This window comes from Trichosurus vulpecula, chromosome 5 (genome assembly GCF_011100635.1).
Source record: "Trichosurus vulpecula isolate mTriVul1 chromosome 5, mTriVul1.pri, whole genome shotgun sequence".
Lineage (NCBI taxonomy): Eukaryota > Metazoa > Chordata > Mammalia > Diprotodontia > Phalangeridae > Trichosurus > Trichosurus vulpecula.
Genome location: NC_050577.1, coordinates 279913176 through 279935630, shown reverse-complemented (window position 1 = coordinate 279935630; position 22455 = coordinate 279913176). Strand labels below are relative to the sequence as shown.

Below are 22455 nucleotides of genomic sequence, written 5' to 3'. Positions count from 1 at the left end.
ATTTTTCTGTTATGAAACTAGAAAGATGAAGCAAAGGTGAGGGAAACCAATAAAATAATAATGGATATCATATCTTGCAACCAAGCACCATGGAAGCTGTTAATAAGTAAAGACCAATGAAAAGAACAACTAGGATTAAAAACTGATAGTTACAAAACTTCTTGAAGAATGAGGAACAAGATAGTAAAGGTGATTTTCCAAATTTTAGTCTTCCACAAAAACAAACAGCAAAACAATAATACTTAAGCACATTAGGTGTTAATGTTCCAGAAAATAAAAGTTGATCCCCAATATTTAGTTGCTTTGCTTGGGCAGACAGAAATACAAGTGCCTGGAGATGAACAATAGAGAGGGAAAACAAATTATCAAAGGAAATTGAAGCTAATAAAGAGGTGAGAATTTTTTTTAAAGCTAAACATCTTCCCCATTAGCCTGTAAAGGAGCTTAGATACATACTTCTAACCTTTACACAATAGGGGACTGTCAGAATTCCAGTGCAGATCTCTATTTCACTGGGAAGAAAAGCACATCTTAAGAAAACTGATCTAAGTTTTCTCTGTTTCTATATTTACTTAGAATGGTCAGTAGGTACTTAGTACATGACTAAGATCCAGAAACATTGTCTTAAGTAGGAAGAGGCGAACACTGGAACTAGATTTACCACAAATAAGAACTAACCAGAATTCCTTGGATAAATGATAAGTCCTTTCTGCATTAGTTTCCAGACCCTATAAAATAGACTGCTATTTACATGATCAGAACAATGCCAGACCACACCAACTCCTCAAAAAAAAAGTAGAATGGGCAATTTGTGGATGCTTAAAGAAACAATTTAAGAAGCATTGCTGCCGCATGAGGCTACCCTGACCTCTCATCAATGAATCCAAGATATGGAAGAGCAGCACTGTTTGGTTTGGGGGATGAGGTGAAGAGGGGGAGAGGCATTTCCACAAAACTCAAGAAATATTGACTAAAAAAGAAAAAGGAAGGAAATGGAAACCCACAATCTGGAATATCTAGAATTTTTCTTTTCTTTCCAACTTTGAAGGTCCACCTTCGTTGAATTCGAGTCATAGAGCTTCCTGAGTGAACAATGTCCAACTCTCACATGCTCTGCTCTCAGACTGCTCTTGTTCTCAGCAAACTCCAGGATCAGGGTGTCGCTGGCACCTAGGGGAGGGGTGGTCTGTGTCTTGTTTGAAGAAAACTGACATCCAGAAATTGTTAACCACCATGGACAGCTCACTAGAGTTACCCAGCCAGTCCAGCTCCGTTTACAAAATCCAATCAGTGCCACAACCGAATTTGTTTTTATGCTTTGGAGAAAGTCCATGGATTCCACAGTCTACACCACCAGAGAATGCCAACTGCAGCCACTATGCAACTATATATAGAAGAAACAGGCTTTATGAATTAATAACTGACAACTTGCCCTCAAATATGGTGTCTATTGGAGTCTATGAAACAGAATAAGGGAGGTGGCTTTAACAAAAAACTTTCATTACGTATTACTTGCTTTTTCTTCTTTTTCTATGCCTTTCCTCATCTTACCCCTACCAATCACCTAAGCTTTAAATGAATTAAAGAAATAACGATGGTTGCTGCTAGTCTGCCAGAAGCTGGGCTAAAGAGAAGCCAGGTAAATGAGGGAGTAAGTGGAATTCTCTGAGCCCTGGATAAAGTACATAGTTTTATTCCTACCTACCCTGTTTTAAGTTGGTGGGTCAGGGACAGAAAATGGAGGGTAGGGCAGGGAGACTGATTTCACTCTAGTGGAAGACTAATTTGTCACTGTCTGAAAGGAGTTTATCTTCCTTTTTTAAATCATGCATTGGCATGAAGAGGAAGGGAGGGTACAGCTGCAGTATAAGGAAGTTCTTCTTGTCTATGTCCTCTTCTCAGACTTTTTTCCCTTAGTTTTCTTGCCAGTAGACACAAAGTGAATTGGACATCATGTTGAGCCAGCAAGATTTTTATAAGAGAGTTTCAAAAGTGTTTACCAAAGAGAATGAGGAGATCAAAGAAGATGAGGAAGTTGTGGGAGTAAGAGAAGGTGGAGAAGATACAAGGGGAAGTGGGAAGAGGAGAAAAAAAACAAGTTATCTGCAATCTCATCCTCTAAAAATCCATTTTGCAGCAGTCAATACTTATGGTATTGAACTCATAAAACTAATAGACCAATAAATTGGCCTTAAATTCCATAAAATGTCAGAACTAATGCAGCCATCATTATTGATCCTCTTCCCACTCACCCTCCCCGCCCACCCCAGCCCCTTCCCTTTATGGAGTTCAGTTTCTTTCTTCTCCTGTCTTGCAAGTGCTAAATCCTTTCACCTTAGATATCCCAATCTCAGCCCAGAGAAATATAGGAAGATTGAGCAACTAACTGCTTGTGGCTCCCAATGCCCATTCTAAGCTCTGGAAGTGGGAATATTCTTGCCTCACCTAAAGCTGGGCACTTGAAAATATAGCAAGGTAAGATGTGGAGGCAGGTGGGTAAACAAAATAGTAGGAGGAAGAAGCTGGCCTTTTCACAAGAAGACAATGAAACTTTTGAAACCATTCTTCCATACCCACACAGGAGGATCAAAAGAGGTACAGGGAAGGAAACCCAAGAATCATAAAATGTTATAGCTGAGGAGACCTTAGGAATTATCTAATACAACCCCTTTATCTTACAAGTGAGCAAACTGAGGCTCAAAAAAGGCAAAGTGTAGTAGTTATAATGAATTCAAAAATAAGAGAATGGCTTCCTCTTTGTCTCAGTGAAATTTAGATACCTGGATTATGCCCCCTCCAAAATATCATCCCTTGCCCTGCACCCTGACCCATCCCTCAAAAAAATTAACTCCTCTTTGTAGTATCTAATATGGATTGAATTTGTCAGTGAGACACTGCTCTGGACCAGCTTCAAGTCCAGTGAGTCCTCTTCTGAGCCAGATGGGATTTTTAGCTTTCCTGAATGGTTTTCTAGCATACAACTTCCCCCAGTTGCCTCCTCCTGTTTGGAGCAAGGCAAGCCTACCCAGCCAAGGGTGATTACTGATGGGCAGCCTTCCAGAAGTTAATTGTCTCTGACATGGAAACATTCTACACACACATGCATACACAAGGATAATAACTCAAGACTACAGGAGATGCTTTGATGGTTAAAGTTTTGGAAAGTGTTGGGGTTTGGAAGAGCAGTTACTAATGCCTTCCATTTCCTAAAGAGTGTCTCATCTTCACCTTAGCTTGGAGAGTTCAGTGGAAATTCACCATGTAAGCTGCTTATCTGCATAGACTGGAAACTGCTGAAAGACTTAAGATCTAAGGAGAGACAAAGAAAAAAGATAAGGACTTCCTCACACAATTTTCAGTTAATCTGGAAGTCATCTAAGCCCTATTCAATACCTAAGGCATTTTCTCCTGAGGTTAAAAAAAGCAGGTCTTATGTAAACACACACACACAAATAATCCCCTACTCTTGAATATTTACTCTTCTAATTTTGGTGCAGTTCAATAGTTAGCTAACTCCTTTCCCATGTCTACCAGGTTGCTTTTCAAAAATCACATTCCTTTTTTATTTGCTATTTTGAATACAACTAACTGGGAAATCAATCACACCACCTTTTACAAATCAAACAAGAATGTCATTTTAAGTAAACAAAGATGGCTCTGAAGGACTCCGAAAGAACTACAGGAAATGTTGGGCAAAAGAAAAGAAAAAGTTTAGTCATTTAGGTTTTGTTGTGTATATACTAGTTCCCAAAGACCTTTTACATCACTATCTGGAAGCTACAGATTGACAGGTAAAACTGTCATTTCTAAATCTGAATACACCTTTTGAGGAAGGACAGGATCATGTTGTGTTTGTTGTTCCTGCTATTATTTTGGGGGTGAGAGGGAGAGGTGAGGGAAGAAGACATACAAGGAACTGAAACCAAGGAAAGTTTAAAAAAATGTTAAAGCAGTCATCTTCAGATATTGTCCAATATGTCTATCTTAATTTAATGCGAGATGAAACAAAATGCAGGGGACCTCTTCCAATGTACTGCTGGATTATAGAACCACCACTGGATATAAGAAGATGAGAGATCTGGAGCTTGCTCATGTGCTAGGTATTCACGTAGGTGTAGCTCATTTAATGAAGGCCAAGTTGTCTTGCATAGAAATAGTTCTGGGTAAAGGGAAGCTCTCGAATCTTTTCTTTTGCTAGATCGCACGTATGTGATAGCAAGTCATAAGCAAACATCCGACCATTATTGGCTCTTATTCCTTTCTCAAACTTAAAAAGGGGGGAGGGGTAAAGGGAGGTGAATCCGACCTAGTGCTTCTGTTTAGTCATATGTCTGAGCATCACCCATGGTTACTCAGCTAAATGGAAGGTGGATTATGATGTCACTGTATTCTTTCCAAAAGGAGGAGGGGGGAACAGAATGTCCCAGTCTATATATTAAGAGAAGAATCTTCTACTGCAGGATGACAAAAAGAGCAGCTTAGGAAAAGGTACCTACTTTGCCAAAACTTCCTTTGGTGGGAGCAAGAAAGTTTCCTTATAGGAGAAGTATGTAAAATTTGTTTATTGTAATTCATCTGAAACTTGATTTCATTTTTCTAACGTTAAAAAAAATACTTTTGGAAGAGACTGCTGAATCTCCTTCATTTGACCAGAAAGGCAAAGAAGACTGTAAATCAAGGAAAAGGTGAAGTAATAAATTATAAGGAAACTTCAGTATTCCAAGTATATAAAGACTATTTATTTTTCCTGGGTATATTTTTTTCTTTTTGTGGAAGAGAGAAAATTCTAAAAATATTTGATAGATGTGTTGCCATTAACACCAGTAAGAAGTGTGTGGGTAAAGCAAAGGGAGTGAGAAAGGAAGAAGGTAAATTTTTTAATTAGTTGAAAAATCAGCATCAAAGGAACAAAGAAGTTTATTGATGATGCCTCTTAAATTAAGGAGTAGTGAGTGTTTCTGTGTAGTGAATTTGTTTACAGCATAAATGATTTAATGTGTCCTAATGTGATTTCAATCTTCCTTCTTCAGGGTTTTGTTTGTTTATTTTGCCGTAGTTTGAAATTTGGCTAAGCACTTTGGTTTATTGTTGTAGAAGTAAATATAATAATGTTAATTTAAAACAATTCACAAGCATAAAGTGATTTGTTTGTAATTTGCTTTTCATAGACTAAGGATTATGTTAAGGCTTGTCAATCTGTTTGGAAAGAAATTATCAGGTGTCAGTAATTTGATCAAATGATAGATACCCTCTGTGGAGCTAAATCTTGTCTCTCCCCTTGTCACAGAAAAATGTGTTACTTTAATTGCTTTAATCTTTCATGAAAATTGTGGAGATCCCCAAAGGATGGTTTTAAAGAAGAAAAATTAGTATTTTAAATAATAAAGGATTTCAAGTGAAGGAGAAGGGAAAATATGAAAACTGATGCTCATCTCATCCCAACAAACTTGTGGAGAACAAAAATTATCTAGACAAGGAGTGGATGTGAATGATGAATAGTGGCTGTTCTGAATGATGAATAGTGACTGCTCCTCCAGTAAAGGTCAAGTGTCTTATAATCATTTCAAACCTCAGCATCATTCCGGGTTTTCAGAGAATAATGGAACTGCTATTGATCTTTTAAAAGAGTATAGACATCCTTAAATGATTCCAATGAATTACATTCACTTCAAAAAAATAGGTCCAGGATGTTCATAATTTACTGGCGATTAAATACATAAAGCTGTTCTTCCATAGTTAACTCGATCTGAAGATACTCTTTGGGGAAAATTGTTCTGCTTTCCTCTGATTTCCCCGAGAGGATAATATAGAGATGTCGAATTGCGTTTGTTGAACTGAAGAAGTCTTTTGATGCACTTATTCCAGGATACATTTTTTTTTTGGAATTATAGTTTGTAGTACTGGGTGAGGGTGGGAGTAGGGTAACTGGAAGAAAAGTGAGGGACATTATTGTTGTTGGGGGTGGTGATGAACTGACAGACTACCAAGTGTGTCACCCCTTCAGCCGAGAAAGAAAGTTTGCATGAAGTTTCTTGGACCAGCTCCAGATGTTCCCAGCTGTTCTCCCGACAGAAAGAGCTAGAAATTCTATCCCAGCCTGAAGGCTGAAACCGGTTTTCTCGTATAAATGGAGGCTGCTCCACCCTCCCCTAGTGCCCTTAGCCTCGTACACTTCCTAGCAAATTCGTTTGGGGGGTGGGGGTGGGGGCAGAGAGGGGTCCCTGCTAATGCCTGAAAAGCTAGCGCCTAAAGATAGTAAAACTTTCCTAGAATCTGAGGTTGCTGGTTCCTCAGAGGAACCATCCCTGTTCCTCTCCTCCCGAGCGCGCTATCAGAAGCATCGCCCTTGTGGTAGGGCACTGGGCTCTGCTGAGCCTGGGAGGGTAAAGGGGAGAAGACTGAGGGCGGCCTTAGTGCCACACCTGAAGGTGACTGTATTCAAACTACCTCCTACCTCTAGGGAATGAAGTTTCCCAGAGGAACTTGAAATGATACCCTCATTTACCCCACCCCCCAGCCTAAGGAGGGGGGGGGGAACAGAGCCCCTTCTTCATTCCTCCTCTTTCCCTCCTCTCCATAGCCTTTGCCTCCGAGCCCCCAGACCCTCTTGGAGTCATAAAATCGGGGAGACTTTCAGAAGATAGGCATATACATGTGCCTTTGTGCGTGCGTCTGTCCGCCTGCCTATCTGTGCTCTCCCTCTCCCTCTTCGTGTCTCTCCGTCTCTGTCTCTAACTCTCTCGCAATCCCCAGCCTCCTCCTTCCTACCCCCTCCCCCCCCACCCCCGCTGCATCTCTGCTTTAGCCTTGCTTTCTCCCAGCACATGTTCCTAGGGCGCCACCTCTTTGCGAATCGCTCACTTCTCCAGCAGGTTTTGCCTCCAGAGCGTGTGAACATTCCAGTCCCAGTTCAGCTTCTAGCCCTGCTCCAACCTGCACAACCAAAGCATGCTTTCCAGCCTCTAGAGCGGACCCCATCGTAGCAGCCGCCGCCGCCACTGCCTACACGCTGCCTCCGCTGCTGCCTCCACTGCTTTTTAGATCTCTCTGCAACCCGGCTCTCTAGATAAAAACGACGACATACACCTTTTCCAAAAGTGTGTGTGGAATCGACTTTCTATCTGAACACTGCATCCAAGGAGGTATATAAACGTGTGTGTGTGTGTGTGTGTGTGTGTGCGCGCGCGCGTGTGTGTGTGTGTGTGTGCGTGTGTGTGCGTGTGTGTGTATCTCCATGTGTCTCTCAAACGAGAAGTCTGGTCCCTCAGACGTTCAAAGAGGCTGACCTATCTGGGGAACTTTTCTTTCCCTAAAAAAAGGGGCTTGCCTAGCTCCACAGACCCATGAGAGAGCTGTTTGCCAGATTAATTAAGCATTGCTATGGGAGCCGTGTAAACACACTCCTCGCCCTGATGCATATATAAACTATTTCATTGTCGTTATTTCAGAGGAAGTGTCTCTGATTTGCCCGTGTGTATGTGTGTGTTCTGTGTGTATGTGTGTGTGTGCGCGCGCGCGTGCACGATTCCAGTTGGAGGAGCTGATTTCTGAAGGAGTGAGTGCTTAGAGAGGTTCTAGAGAACACTTTTCTTTTACAACTTTGGAGATGCCCTTAATGTAAAAGAGGCTTTTTCTTTCTTTCTTTCTTTTTAAGAAAGTGAAGTGGGGGGAATACGGAGTGGCACTTTGGACCCATTTTTTCTTTTCTTTTTTTTTCTTTTTTTTCTTTCTTTCTTTTTTTTTTTTTTCTTTTTGTCTTTTTCATTTCGTTGCAGGTTCCGAGACCAAGAAGATACAATGTTCAGGAGATTGTTTCAGCAATGGAGCTTTGCGGTGTTTCTACTGAGTTATTCTGTTCCCTCTTGTGGGAGATCAGTGGAGGGGCTCAGCCGCCGACTGTAAGTCCTCTCTTCTCTTCTTATGTGATTCCTGGACAAATACGGAGCGGGATGAGAAGGGAAAGTTTGTGGCCGCCTTGGAGCTGGCAGTAGCAGGGCTCCAGGAATTCTCCCAACTTTCCACTGATGTGTGAATGTTGCTACCCACTTCAGTTTTGAACAGGATGAGGTTCAGGCTACCTGCTGAAGCCTGCTAGTTGAGAACAAGTCTGTGAAATGGACTTAATAACAGGTTGAGCCTCGAGATTTTTAAAATAGGATTTCTATGAAAGGTGGTTTTTTTAAAATAATCTAATTCTTTCCTTCAGTGGATAGTAAAGGTCTCATTTTAATATCTGAAAACTGTAAGAGAATTAGATAAACTAGAGGAAGCATAGGAAGTATGGAGAAGTAAATATGTGCTTTCTTCTATCTATATATATGCATGTGTTTAGGAATCATAGAAATACATATATTAATTATGAATGGCATAACCATGCAAAATAACAAAGACAAAATTTTATTTAAAATAGTAGAAAATTCTCACTGGAAAAATTCAAGGAGTAAGAAACTCCAGAAAGGTTATGGTGATTAGATCCATAATGAACATTAAGTATAGAAAGCTTCTTCTTTGGATTATTGCCACTTTGAAATATATTTTAAAGTGGAATCATATATTTGATGCTGTCTGCCGAAGGACTTGGATAGCCTTCTCCTTTGGAGATATTCTAAGGATGAACTTTGGATCCAAAATAATCAGCCATCCACCCACACTAGAAAAAAAAACATCACTTCTATGAAAGATGTTACTGAAAAGTTAGAAGGGCCCAGATCGATATCTAACCTGATGATTAAGGGAAAAGATTTTGAATGTCTGCTTCATGCTCTTTGTTCAGTCATTTTAACTGTACACTGAACATCCCAGGTGAAAAAGCACCCAAAGTACTACAAAAGTTTTGTTGGAAACTGCAAAGACAATGGGACTCTGGAGAAGGAATTAAAGGAGGAAATCTACAAATGTTAAGTGTGGTCATATCGACCACTGTTCAGTAGACTTTCCTTGTCAATTCTCCAGGGAATACACAAAAGCAACTGTTTCATATATTTCCTTGTTTTTATTATTTTATTAATTAATTATTCTTGTTATTCGAACAGAAAATTTCTAAATGAAATTACTTTAGACATGTCTGAACCTTGGCACTAAATGAAAATCTATTATGAATCTCCTAAGGCAAATCGTGTAGAACATTGTACTAAAGATAAAACTACATTGTTTTCTTCAAATTAACAGTTTTACTGGGGCATTTCTGAAAATTGTCTTAAGATTTTTTCCTGAGTGAAACTTTGTTCAGCTCAAACATAAAGAGAATTTATGTTTAGGTGTATGTAAATAAGAAAATGTGACATGCAATTAATACTCTATTTACTTGACCAAGAAACACTGAATTGGAATGGAGCCATTTTTTTTCTTTAAAGTTTTACAAGAAATATCTGTTTTTTGTTTTGAGGAACCACTTGCAAATCATGATTGCTTCTCCCTCTCCACAATTACTGCGGAAAATTGTGCTAAGTTTTTTTAATACTATTTTAACTCTTTTTTGGCCTTAATACGCAAAACATATCAGAAATCAGTTAGCAGCCAGTAACACTGTTACAGTTTTGTTTGTGGGTGAAACACAATCTCATACTTAAATACTCACACTCTGTAGACAGTTATAAAACTACCACAAAACATTGCTTTAGTCAATGATTAATCATCACATTACATTACAGCCAGGCTTTTTCATGGAAGCTTAAATCATCAGTAGACAAAAATATTACACCAAATTACTACTGCCAGATGGAGTTAAAAACAAGTCATTAGATCTGCAGTGTCACCGAATAACAGTCAACTGCATGTTAGACAAAACATGAGTCTATTCAAAATATGAAATAAGTCAATTTCTTGAAAGAACTTTTATTAACATATAATCAAGCCATATTACTCCCCAATCACTCTTCAAACCAAATTCTAGGAAAGCTGCTTAACCTCAACTACATAAATATTTCAGTACCCCTTAGAAATCCCTCATTGCTTTAGGGTGTTAAGACATGGAAGTATTGCTTTTAAAATATAGAGGGCAGTTCTATAATAAAACAGAACTTAGTAAAACTTCCTCAAGCAGGTGAAAAGGAAAAAGATTAGAAATGTTGCAAGTTCTGGAGTTTGGGGATTTGATATAAAATGTATTTAATGAGAGAGAGAGGGAGTATCCTTTAATGAATAGAGGGCCAATCTTAATATTAGGAACATGTGGGTTCAAATTCTGCCTCTGGCATATACTATGTGACCATGGTCAAGCAGTTTAACCTTTTAGTATCCCCAGGTAACTCTCCAAGACTGTAAATTATGGAAAGGTTACCAAACTGCAGTGTTAGTTAAAATGTCTATACTAGGAGTTGCCCTACACTGTTGAAATTGCAGATCCTAACTAAAAAACAAATGTTTAATAAGGCAAGAGGGTGAATGAGACAAAGACCAAGAAGCAGGCAGCAGATTGTTCTAAGTTAAAATACCTTGGGCGAGTAGATGGGTACCTTTTGCATTCAAACTGTAAAGGGACTCTCTCCAGTATATTCGTAAACTTAAAACATCATTGGCTGCGTTTGCTTTGGAGTCAGACTTGGTCTATTCCACTTAATAAAAAGCATTACTTTTGACTGAGTCATTTGAGTTGGAAGGGACTTCTAGTGAGTCATCCTCATTCTAACACCCTAACCCTGTCTCTTCCATGGACCACAGAACTTTTCTTGTCCATGTTTCCTTAAGAGCCGGGCTTCTGCTCCAGTGGCCTGCTTCATTCTGTGCTTAAGAAGAAATTTCTATCCCACTGTCTACTCGCTGTTCTCTTTGACAGTTCTATAGAAATTGAATCTATTTCCATGAAAATCCACCCAGAAAGACCTTTCCCTCTGAATTAAACAGTGGCCCAGATAGACGTGTGGAGTTACCTTTGTTAAGAATTCTTTCCTATATCTTTGTAAAAAAATGTTTAAGGGAAACAATGAAGCATATTATGGTAAGGATTTGTTGTTTTCCTTTTAATTAAACCCCAAATGATAAATGTCATGTGAAAAATAAAACTATGCCATCTTTTCTGGAAGTATAGAACACTGGAGTATTATTGAGAGTCAGATATGTCTCTCAAATATTATATAGCCATTTAAAAGGAAAGCTCCTCCATTCTTCCTTATTTTTCCATAACAATGTATATGTACACATCTTTTAAAAGGCAGGTTATTTGCCCACTAAAAAAGAAGTCTAGAATTTAATTTATATGCCGAAGGCAAAATCTAGTGGAGGGGGAGGGGAGTTTTGATGATCATTTCTTTAAAGCGGCATTTTCAAGACTAAAGTCCTTGAAACACTAGGTGAAATACTTGGCAGCATTGTCTGTGAAGATCACAATTAGCTAATAATAATTTTGTCAAAGACAAGAGGAAAACTTTTTTTCTTCGCAATAAACATACGATTTTAAACTGAGCAAAGTCAAACAAATCTGTATGCTTTTTATGAAGAAGAAGGATAGAAGGATAACTGCATTCCCATGAGAAGTATCCTGGGAAAGTCCAGAGCTTAAGTTAGGAAAGCTATGTGACTCACATATGACGGAAGCACTGTATGCCAATGAGAATGGGCATGAGCAAAACTGACTTGATTAGAAGAAACCAATTGCCTTTAAAACTTAGCTTGTAGCTAATAGAATGGATTGATATGTATTACAAAATTGGAGAATAGGAAAGATAGAATGAGTGTCTGTTGAAGTGACAAGAGAGTGGAATAATCCAGAATATGTTATGAATGATAAATGGCTGAGATACTTTTGTGTACATGTGTTTGGCATTTTGCCAAAGGATGCTTTCTAAATTGCAATCACTATGAGATATGTAATTATATTAGACCTATGTTTGAAAGAAAAATACAAAACTGCTGCTCTTAGAAGCTGTAGTCATAATATAGCTAACTTTCAAGTATGAAGATTATTAAAAGTTTCCAGGATATTAAAAATTCCCATGGACTAAGTGAATTTTAATCTAGTAACATGTGGCACCTTCAAAAAGGAAAAGAGACTACTGCATGGTTCATTTAAATCAGGCTCCTTTTAAATTCCTTTCCATTAAGTAATGTCTTCAAGTCAGTCAGCATTTTAAAATATACAAGGGCAGTTTGAATATTAAGTATAATATTCACAGAAATTACCATTAAAATCTAAAATCTCATTCTGTACTCTCACTTAGAAAGTTGCTAGATAAGCAGATAAGCTAGATAAGTTTTCCAGAGAAAAACTCTAGGAACCATAGTTATTTACTTTGTGATGAACAGATAGGTAACAATGATACTAACTCTAGGTCATGTAATGAGGGCTATACTCCAGATGCCAGAGGGCTAGATTGCGCTCTTTACTGTTAAATGGCTCCCACTAGTCTTCATGTTACTCTTGCTTCCTCCTCTCAGGAACCAAACTAAGAGAGGCTTTAACTTTGTAAGGGGGAAAAGGTGAGGAAATGGAAGCTATTTTCATTCCTGCGGGGGAAAGTTGTTCCACTGGGAGTCATAGAGAGTATGGATACAATGCTCCCTCATATAGATGGCAGAATATTTAGGGAATAGCCCTTCTAACCTTCCTCAGATATGTTTGAGATTAGCCCATGTTTGATGATCATTCTAATGTTCTAGAATCTTTTATTATGGTTCACTGAATATTATTTACCTTTACCTCTTAGAATCTTATTTATTCTTATCCTTTTGAAGGCAACAAACCTAATTCTCCAACCTGCATATGGAGGCTGGACCACAGTAAACATAGTAGGATTTAGGAAAAGATGGAAATGGAGGAAGGTTTCTCTGAAAGGTATATAATTGGAAATATGGCCGATTAAACTAAAAGTTCACCTAATAACCTCAAAATAACTTTAATAACTGGCAAATAGAAGAGAGGAGTGGGGCAAGTAAAGGAAGAAATAAATTTGTATAAGAGACTGGAGATCATTTAAAAGGACTTTGTAGGAAATGAGACAAGCAGGAATAGAGGGGAAATATGAAAGTCCTAGTAAAGATCCAATGTACCCTCATGGCCAGAAATCCATCAGATCACACCAACATATCATTACAGGTGAAGTTTAAAAAAAATAAACAAACATCCCCTATAGTAAATTCTCAACTCCCTCCACCTTCATCTTTTTCACTGTCTTTGAATTAAAGTGATGTTATACATATTAGATAGCATTTGATGAACTGTGCTTTAAAAAAAAAACACCATCAGTGTGTACAGCGAGGAATTTATTGCCTGCAGAGAACTATCAAAAGGCAAGCAAAGACAGTAGAACGCTGGATTCCTCACATTTAAGGGAACACTCACTTCTATTACTCGAAGCATATTTTTAAAAATAGCAGAATTATATTTAAATTACATACAATGATGCCTGTTAGTTAACTGACTGCTTTGCCTTTCTTTGAATATTTGAAATGTTGTCATGTGGAAGATGAATTAAATCTGTTCTTTATGGCCCCAAATTCAATGACTGAATTACAATTAGTTTATGGAAGTGATACAGCCAGATTTCACATCAGTATAAAAAAAAATCCCACTAATAGTTATTTGAAAAAGGAACATGCCATTTCCCACCTCCATTCCTTTGTACAGGCTGTTCCTCCTAAGAGCTGCCTTGAGAGATAGTGAATTTTTCATTACTGGAGGATTTCAAGTTTGGTGAATGACCACTTGTCAGTGATAATGTAGATGAGATTCACATCTTGAGCACAAGTAGGATGAGCTGGTATCGTTCTTCTGCTATCCAATCAATCAGCATTTATTAAATGTCTACTATGTGCTAGACATTATGGGAATACAAAGACAAAAATGAAAGTTTAGTCCCTGACTTTAAGGAACTTACATTTTTCTTCATAGGAGATAATATATAAATATATATATAACAAAATATGTGCAGTACATAAGGGAGGGTATAAAGAAACGTTTTATATAGGAAATGACATTTAAGTTGAGCTTTGAAAGATAGTAGCAATTCTTAAAGGCAGAGAGACAGAAGGAAAGCATTCCAGGCACAGAGACCAGAGATGGACTATTGAGTGTGAAGAATAGCAAGAAGGCAGGTTAACTGCACTGCAGCCAAAGTGAAGGGGAGGAGGTCCCTTCACAGTCAGTGTGTGGGAGGCGGGGGGGCGGCTTAAGAAGGACCAGAAGCTCCTTCTACATTTCTTATCTCAGGTTTATTGACTTATTCCTGGAATTCATACTGATTCATAATAATAAGGGGTTTCCTCCTATAGAACCCTGAAAAGAATAGATACAAACCTAATGATTCATGTTGTCATCAAACTTTGTTTCTTTTCTGATTCTACCCCCCTTTTCTTTAGAAATAGCAATTCAAAGTGGTCCTGATGTTGTATTCCTCTTTATCATGTGCAAAGTGGAGAATTAATAAAATCAAGACATCCAGTAGTAACTAAATTGTAATTTTCCCTCCTTCCTCTCCCCGACTTTTTTTTAGCAAAAGAGCTGTATCAGAGCACCAGTTCCTCCATGACAAAGGGAAGGTTATTCAAGATTTACGACGAAGAATCTTTCTTCAAAATTTGATTGAAGGCATTAACACAGCTGAAATCCGGGCTACCTTAGAGGTTTCTCCCAATCCCAAGCCTGCTACTAACACAAAGAATTACCCCGTCCGGTTTGGAAGTGAAGATGAGGGGAGGTACCTAACTCAGGAGACCAACAAGGCACAGACATATAAAGAGCAGCCACTGAGGACATCTAACAAGAAAAAGAAAGGCAAACCAGGGAAACGCAAGGAGCAGGAAAAGAAAAAACGGCGAACTCGATCAGCTTGGTTAAACTCTGGTGTAGCTGGCAGTGGGGTTGAAGGGGTTCACCTATCAGACATCTCTGGGACTACGCTGGATCTCAATTTACGGTAATTAAACTTTTCCAGGCCTATTGCCTAGCCTTCACCGCTCTGAGATACTATATACATTCTCCCTCCAGTTCACACAGTTCTTGAACCTTCTCCCTATTGATATGATATATAAATCACTACAAAGATGAGAAGTATATAGTCTGCCCTAGAGCAATACATTTTAAGATCTCTTATGACATTTTGTCAGAACCCTGCTAAGGTAATTGGAGATTCCCAACCCTTCTAAACATCTTTTCCCGCTTTAGAATAGGGACTAGACCTATGATTTCGCTGATACAGGGAACAGCTACCAATACTTTCTTTACAACCTAGAGGCTTAGAGAAAGAACACCTAAAGGTTAGGTTACTTGTCCAGGGTCACAGAGCCAGTACGAGTAAAGAGTAAGACTTGAATCCAAATCTTTATGGGCAACACTCTAGCCATTATACCATGTTGCTTCTCCCCAGGCTAAGTTAGCCAAAACTAAGCTTGAATATTAATTGAGCTTCAGAGAAGTGAATGGCTATGACTTTAATATAAAACAAATCAGTGTTCAAATGTTGTAGACTTTTTAACTCTGCTCTGTTCATCTTAAGGAAAAACAAGGGGAATTTCTGCTTTCCCAATATCTATAAACACTACAGAACAATACATATTATATTGTATACGTATGATATTGTGTATATATATATATATATATATATATATATACAATACATATTATATTGTATACATACGATATTGTATATATATACAATACATATTATATTGTATACGTACGATATTATATATATACAATACATATTATATTGTATACGTACGATATTGTATATATATACAATACATATTATATTGTATACGTACAATATTGTGTATATATACAATACATATTATATTGTATATGTAGAATATTGTATGTATATATAATATATATTATGTTGTATATGCATTATATGTGTTCAATTGTATTGTACATGTAAAACAATTTATAGGTAAATTGTAAATATTTCCAAGTCTTCAACATTTTAATTCCATTTTATCTTTCTAATCGGAAATTCAATCCAATTTACTTCAACAAACATTTATTGTTCTAGGCACTGTGTTAGGTACTAGAGATTCAAGACAAAAAACTAAATAGACTGCCCTTGAGGAATTTACACTCTACTATGGAATATGTCTACTAAGAAAAATTTTGTGTATTGGCTTTCAAAGACGGTATATTTCCCCATATATTATGACGTCATGAGCATCCAATGTTCAATCAAAAGCACATTATTAGAAGAGAGGGAGCATTAATAATGATGAGAATAATACTGTGGACTTCTATGACAAATTGTATCCTAAATGCTTACAGCACTTTTGATAACTACTTATGATTACATTTGTCATGAAAATGTTTTTGTAAATAAGAAAGGTGTCAAATATTACAAAGGGAAAGCTAAGTCACAGAGTATCTCACTCAGCGACCTGCCCAAGATCACAATTGGACTTTATGCCAAGTCTTCTGACTTTCAGTCCAATGCTCTATCCATTAGACAATAATACCTTCCTATACATACTTTTCCACTGATAGGATTTTTTTTTTTACTTTACAGTACAGAAAACCTATGGGGTTTGAAAGACAGATGAAAACAACACAAGAACACATCAGATGCAACCAATGATTTATTGCCATTCAATACTTCCCCTCCCTCCCACCAATCTTTCCCCAGTTCTGTGACAGATAGCAATACAAAATGATTTGTTTTTAGGCAGTTCTGAACTTGATAATCATCATCACTTCCTGAGTTAAGTGACTAAAATTTAGTGTGCCTATTACATCAAATGCCAAGTTATTTGGTGTCATTAGGCTAGCTTATGGAGTAAGTGATGACATCACTGAAGACTGCTTGGATTCAATGAATGGTCTAGCAGAGTTACAGTAAGGCCTATATATCTTAGATCATTTGCTAATAATTAGTAAATATCTTCAGCATGTTTTAAGATATATTCCTACATGTACATATGCATGAAAGTAAGTAATGAAAACCAGTAAGTTTTATTATTAGGTTCCATTTCTATTTTATTACTCCTACATATGCTAGAGATCTGAAAAAGGCAACATAAATACTTTATTATGTATTTTATTGGCTGACAGTTTAAGTTTTCAGTGCCCTTGAGTGTCTAGAGAAATTATGAAAATAAGCACCAGTTCTTGTACCAAGGGCCCAAAAGAAACCAGAGTAGATCAAGTGAAAATTAGACATTGGCCTAATGCAATTAGGTCTCACACCCACATATGTCTGCCATGTGAAACTTTGCCCACAGGATTGGCAGTCAATCCAATGCCTAATGGGCTAAAAAGAAATATGTTTCTTCTTTCTATTCTCTTATTGTTAGAAGCCTCATGGGACTATGTTTTTCGTGTTGTAGCCAGATATTTGTATTCTCTTAATATAGTATTATGACAAACTGTAGAAGAAAGTGGATTGGGTAGTGGGGAAAAGAGTATCTTTGGTGCAAATAGAGCCATACAAATGTTTTAAATATATGGAATAATAAGCCATATAAAATTTGTTTGGCTGATGTATCTCTTCAGTTTATATTTAAGGAATATAAATGTATTTTATGTTCTTTTTCAGGATCGAAATAAGCCAAATAAAATTTTTTTCAGATGCAAGTATTTTAGAAAACTATATATAAGACCACCAAGGGGAGGGGCATCTAGTCATTTCCTACTGCCCTGTCCTTTTTTTTTTTGGTGGGGGCGGGAAAGACATTATCAACAGAATTGTCTGAGAATGGAAAAAGTAGGAAATGGTAAAGTCATAAGCTTTATAACACTTTGTAACATCTATGGTGTTTTTGTCTTTTAAAAACTATCCAGCTAATTTTTTGTTTCCTTTCATATGGCATGCATAGTAGAAAATGTATTGCTTTACTTTCTAAGAATTACATTATGATCATGTTTTTGATCTGATATCTGGCTGAAATGTCAGAATTCAGAAAACCATTTTTAATTATAACCTTAAATCAGATATCCTTTGTCTCAGTAAATATTTATTCATAAAAAGGCAAATAATATAGCAGAGTTCCTCAATAAATAAGAGAGCTCAGAACTATAGTGTATTTGTATGTACATATTTGTAATAAAATACACCTGCTCACTGTACACATGGATTGTTTACTTAGATGTTCCCTATTCAGGTGTGTGCATATGCTACAGGTGAAATCACAAGAGAAGACAATAAGCAAATTAGTTGAGCATTTTTCAAAGTATTTTAAAAATTTGCTTTGGTCCTTTCATTTTGATTTAGAAGGAATATCCAGCATAGTCTTTATTCTTGCTGATGATGTTCTCAACACATTTCATCAAATACTAACATTGAAGACTTTTCAAAGTAACTTGGTTTTGAACACAATTGGTTCCTCTTCACTAGAGATCTTCAAGCTGGATGGCAACATGTGGGAAATGGTATAGAGAGAATTCTTGTTCAAGCAGAGGCTGGATTAGACAGATTAAAGTCCTTTCCAACTCTGAGATACCGGGATTCTATGAAATTATTTACTCTCTCAGTCATCTTCCTGACTTTACTCATTATATATGTATGTGCGTGTGTGTGTGTGTGTGTGTGTGTACATATGTGTATATATATATACGTATATTATATATATATATACATATATATATATTTGTACCCACTTTCTGGTCAAAATTGTAATTTGTAGTCTGTCTTCTCTACATTTTGGAACAATCCCGGTGTAATTATGAATGCTTGTCCACAGATCACATTCAAAGAGTCATGATATCATTGACTTAGAGCTAGAAAGCAGTTATCTATTCCAATCCCCTCCTCTTACAGAGAAGCAAACTGAAGCACAGAGAAGTGAGTGGTTTGTCCAAGATCACAGAGGTAGTAAGTGACCAAGTTGAGATTCACAGTAAAACTTCTCTAAATGCCCAGTATGCCTTTTGCCTCATACAACAAATAAAACCCCTAAATTGTCAAGAATTTGCTCTTTTTGTGTGTCTCACACCCACATGTCTGCCATGTGAAACTTTGCCCACAATCCTGGCAGTCAATCCAATGGCACAGCCAATCAAATTCCATTCTATATTGTTTCCCTAGCAACCAACACAGTAACTGAAATGAAGTAGGCCAAGAGGGAAGAGGGAGACAGGAAGACAGGGAAAAGCTTTGCTATATACTCTTAAAATATTATTGACCAGACCAGGATGATTAAAGGTTCTCAATACCAAGTGTTAACTTAATACAAGTAATAAAAGACACACAAGTAGCATGCTGCTATTTTTTTAAAGTCAGTTCATTTTATCCCCAAAATTTCAATGGGGTTTTCCTTCATTCCTAAATTAATATTCATTGCCTAGGAGAAACAGGCAGAGAGATGCCTCAGTTTCAGTCTTTTTTGGCTTTAAAGTTGCAATCATTTGTAGTTTTCATTTCCAAAACTATAATCCAATAATAAACTTGCTCATTAGTGTTTTAAGTATAGCTAAATATGATTCCTTTGTCCCCCAAATCATAAAGAAAACTGTGTTTAAGTATGATTCGTATATGTAACACAATATAAAACTGAATTCAGTAAATCAATGAATGTCAAAAGTTTTCACTCCAGCCTAAGCAATCCATTTTCATTGACAGAAGGGTAAGCCAAAAGAGACAGCATCAGGAGAAAAACTGAGCAAAAATAGTCAACATTTGGGTCACACAATAGCAGAGGTCACAGAGGAAAGAAACCTGCCTGAAGCTTTGTCTAAAGCCAGGGAGCTTTAATGTATTTTTCGTAGATGATGTATTTTCCACTTCTACGTCATTTCCAAGTACTTTCATTTTTTTTTCTTTCTTCCCCCATCCTTATCACCTAGAACCTCTCTGCAAGTCTTCAGAGAACATCCTTTTTCTGACAGCCTTAGCAGAAATACAGCAATCTTTTCCTTCTGATAATTTTTTAAATATAGACTGAAGCTTTAGTTTTCAGGGGCTCAGCTATTTTAAGGTGGTCTGCTACAAACTTTCCTACTGCTTTGTGTGTCCCCAAACTGTATGTGCAAGAGATTTTAAAGGGATATTTGGATTCTACTCCACTCAGTGCTGTTCCTTAGCTCCTTTGGAGGAAATATTTAAGAAATAAAATGTCTTTTTTACCTTGTTATATTATGTTCTTTAATTGTATACCTTTCATGTTCCATCATTTCATATGTAAAGAGAATTAATCAATTTCTCCCTTTTTTCCTTCCTTTTCTTTGCAGGAGGCATTGAAATTTTCAGCTGAGGACTTCAGAAAACATATTGCAGTATTCTGTAATAGTGAACATATGGAAAGTATTAGAAATATTTATTGTCTGTAAATACTGTAAATGCATTGGAATAAAACAATTCCCCTCCCCCATTGCTCAATGAAATGGCACATTGGTCATTGTGAATTTTCTTCCCCTCCCCCCAGGCTAAACCAATTATTATCACGTTTTACCATAATTTATTTTTTGAACGATGTATTTATTTTGTAAATGTATCTTGGTGCTGCTGACTTTATTTTTTGTAACATAATGCACTTTAGATATACATATCAATTATGTGGATAACTGACACAATTAAGTGTTGCTATTTGTGGTTCATTTTAATGAATGCCTAAGTACAATTGTTCAAACTGATTTTCTTCTGTGCATGTAAAAATAGCAGTATTTCAAATTTGTAAAGAAAGTCTAATAAAATATAATCTAATTATGCTGTGACTCAGGAGAAGTATGTCATTTAGAATTTTTAGGAAAAGGAACATAATGTAATTTTTAAAAACTACATTTGAAAATTGTCTTAACCTTCATAAGATTGTGTTGGTATAGTTTAAAACTGCTTAGCCTATATTTTATTCCAATTTATCATTTCAAATCAATGGTGTGAATGAGTCACCTAGATACCATCTTTTAAAGTAGATACTATTGAAAGTAGAGGCAGGATTGGCAGTAGGGAAACCCAGTTCAGACAGCAAAAAGTAAAGGCATTTATCTATAGAGTTAGCCTGAAGTGAGAGAAAGCTATAGATTGCTCAGAAACTTTATACCATTCAAAAGGCCTAAACCAAAAAAAAATTATCTTTAGAATCCCCCAAAAAATGAAGAAAAGGAGTAAATAGTCTTTAGGTTGGTAGATACAATAGCAAGAAGAGAAGTCCTCAAAGGAAAGGGCTATTTTTAAAAAACCTAATAACTAATGCCTGGAATAGTGACTCCATATATAATACCATATTTCTTCTTTCGACTGTCATTCTACTTATGTTTATGCTATTTTGATGAGAAAATTCAAGATTCTGACTACAACAGATATAGTTTTACCTTTAATTAGTTATGGCTTAGTAAGTGTCGATGAATTACAGTGAAAGAATTAAAGGCAATTAAAGAACAGCCAATGGAGGAAGCAATTATAAATTCTTTTTTCTGAGCCTAATGCTGTGCTAAATGCTCCCGAAAAAAAAGACACCTCATTGTTACAACCATATTCAAGGTTCTTGAGTCTTGTTCAGTTGTTTGGGCTTTCTTGGCAAAGACACTGGAGTGGTTTGCCATTTCCTTCTCCAGCTCATTTTATAGATGAGGAAACTGAGGCAAAAGGGGTTATATGACTTGCCCAGGATCACACAGGTAGTAAATGTCTGAGGCCAGATTTGAACTCAGGAAGATAAGTCTTCCTGACTCCAGGCCTGGCACTTTATCCGCTGTACCATCTAGTTGCTCTAGTTACTGAGAAAAGATATATATGCACGTGTAGACATAAATACAAACATCCATATAGATGTATGTGTTTGTGTGTTAGAAAGAGAGAAAAATGGCATCGTAGATAGAAAGCAGACCTTGGAGTCAAGAAGAAATGGGTTAAGTCAAGAAAATGTGACACATGCTATGTGACTCTGGGCAAGTCACTTGATCTCTATTGTCATTGCCAGCTAGATCTATGATTACAAGCTGCAGAGAAGTTTGAGATCTGCATTAGTTGGAGAAATTTTCTCAAGAGAAGCTCATTAATGAGGGAAATGACAGGTCCAGACTTTACCAAAGGTGAGAGAGGGAGGGGCAGTACACATACGCACCCATGTATGGGAAGACGTGATGTGAAGTACTTGTCATTACTGGGACTCTGTAGGTGGTGGAATGGGTGAGACCAGAACTTGAAAACTAACTAGATTTTATAGGACAAGACAGGAGACCTGAAAAATTTCCTACAGTCTACAACAAGTCAAAATCTAAATAGAGAGATCAAACATCAGAGGAGCAAGGCATTAGGCAGTAGGTTTCAATCTATACAGGCAAGTAAGTGGTCAAAAGTCACTCATTCACTTATTTAACAATCATTATTCAGAATTTAGTGCGAGAACTTTTAACCATAGGAAGCAAGCTTTGCCCTGCCAGGTAACTAGAGGTGATAGCAGAGAACATGAGGTTGTTGTTTGAGGGCAGGGCTCCATTCTCTGGAAAGTCAGATGAGAACAAGGCAGAATTCAGACACAGTGAAATTCAGATATGAGGCAGAATAGCAAAACAACTTTAGGCAAGAAACAAAAAAAGGTAACTATTGCTACTGGGATTAGGACACATGTGAGCTCTATCACAATAGATGAGGCAAAAATCCA

General features: G+C 37.0%; 1 protein-coding gene across 1 annotated transcript; it reads left to right on the top strand.

The window, feature by feature from the left end:
- Positions 1-6872: 6872 nt before the first annotated feature.
- On the top strand, positions 6873-20565 carry PTHLH (parathyroid hormone like hormone). Its single transcript, XM_036761426.1, has 4 exons — positions 6873-7142; positions 7776-7898; positions 14427-14849; positions 20084-20565. Exons 2-4 carry the CDS (start codon positions 7798-7800, stop codon positions 20091-20093), a joined length of 534 nt encoding a protein of 177 aa, XP_036617321.1. The 5' UTR covers positions 6873-7142; positions 7776-7797; the 3' UTR covers positions 20094-20565.
- The last annotated feature ends 1890 nt before the right edge of the window (positions 20566-22455 follow it).

Coding starts and splice junctions, on each gene's coding strand:
- PTHLH (XM_036761426.1), top strand. CDS start 7,798: ATGTTCAGGAGATTGTTTCAGCAATGGAGCTTTGCGGTGTTTCTACTG. Junction 7,899..14,426: donor GAGGGGCTCAGCCGCCGACT/GTAAGTCCTCTC, acceptor ACTTTTTTTTAG/CAAAAGAGCTGTATCAGAGC.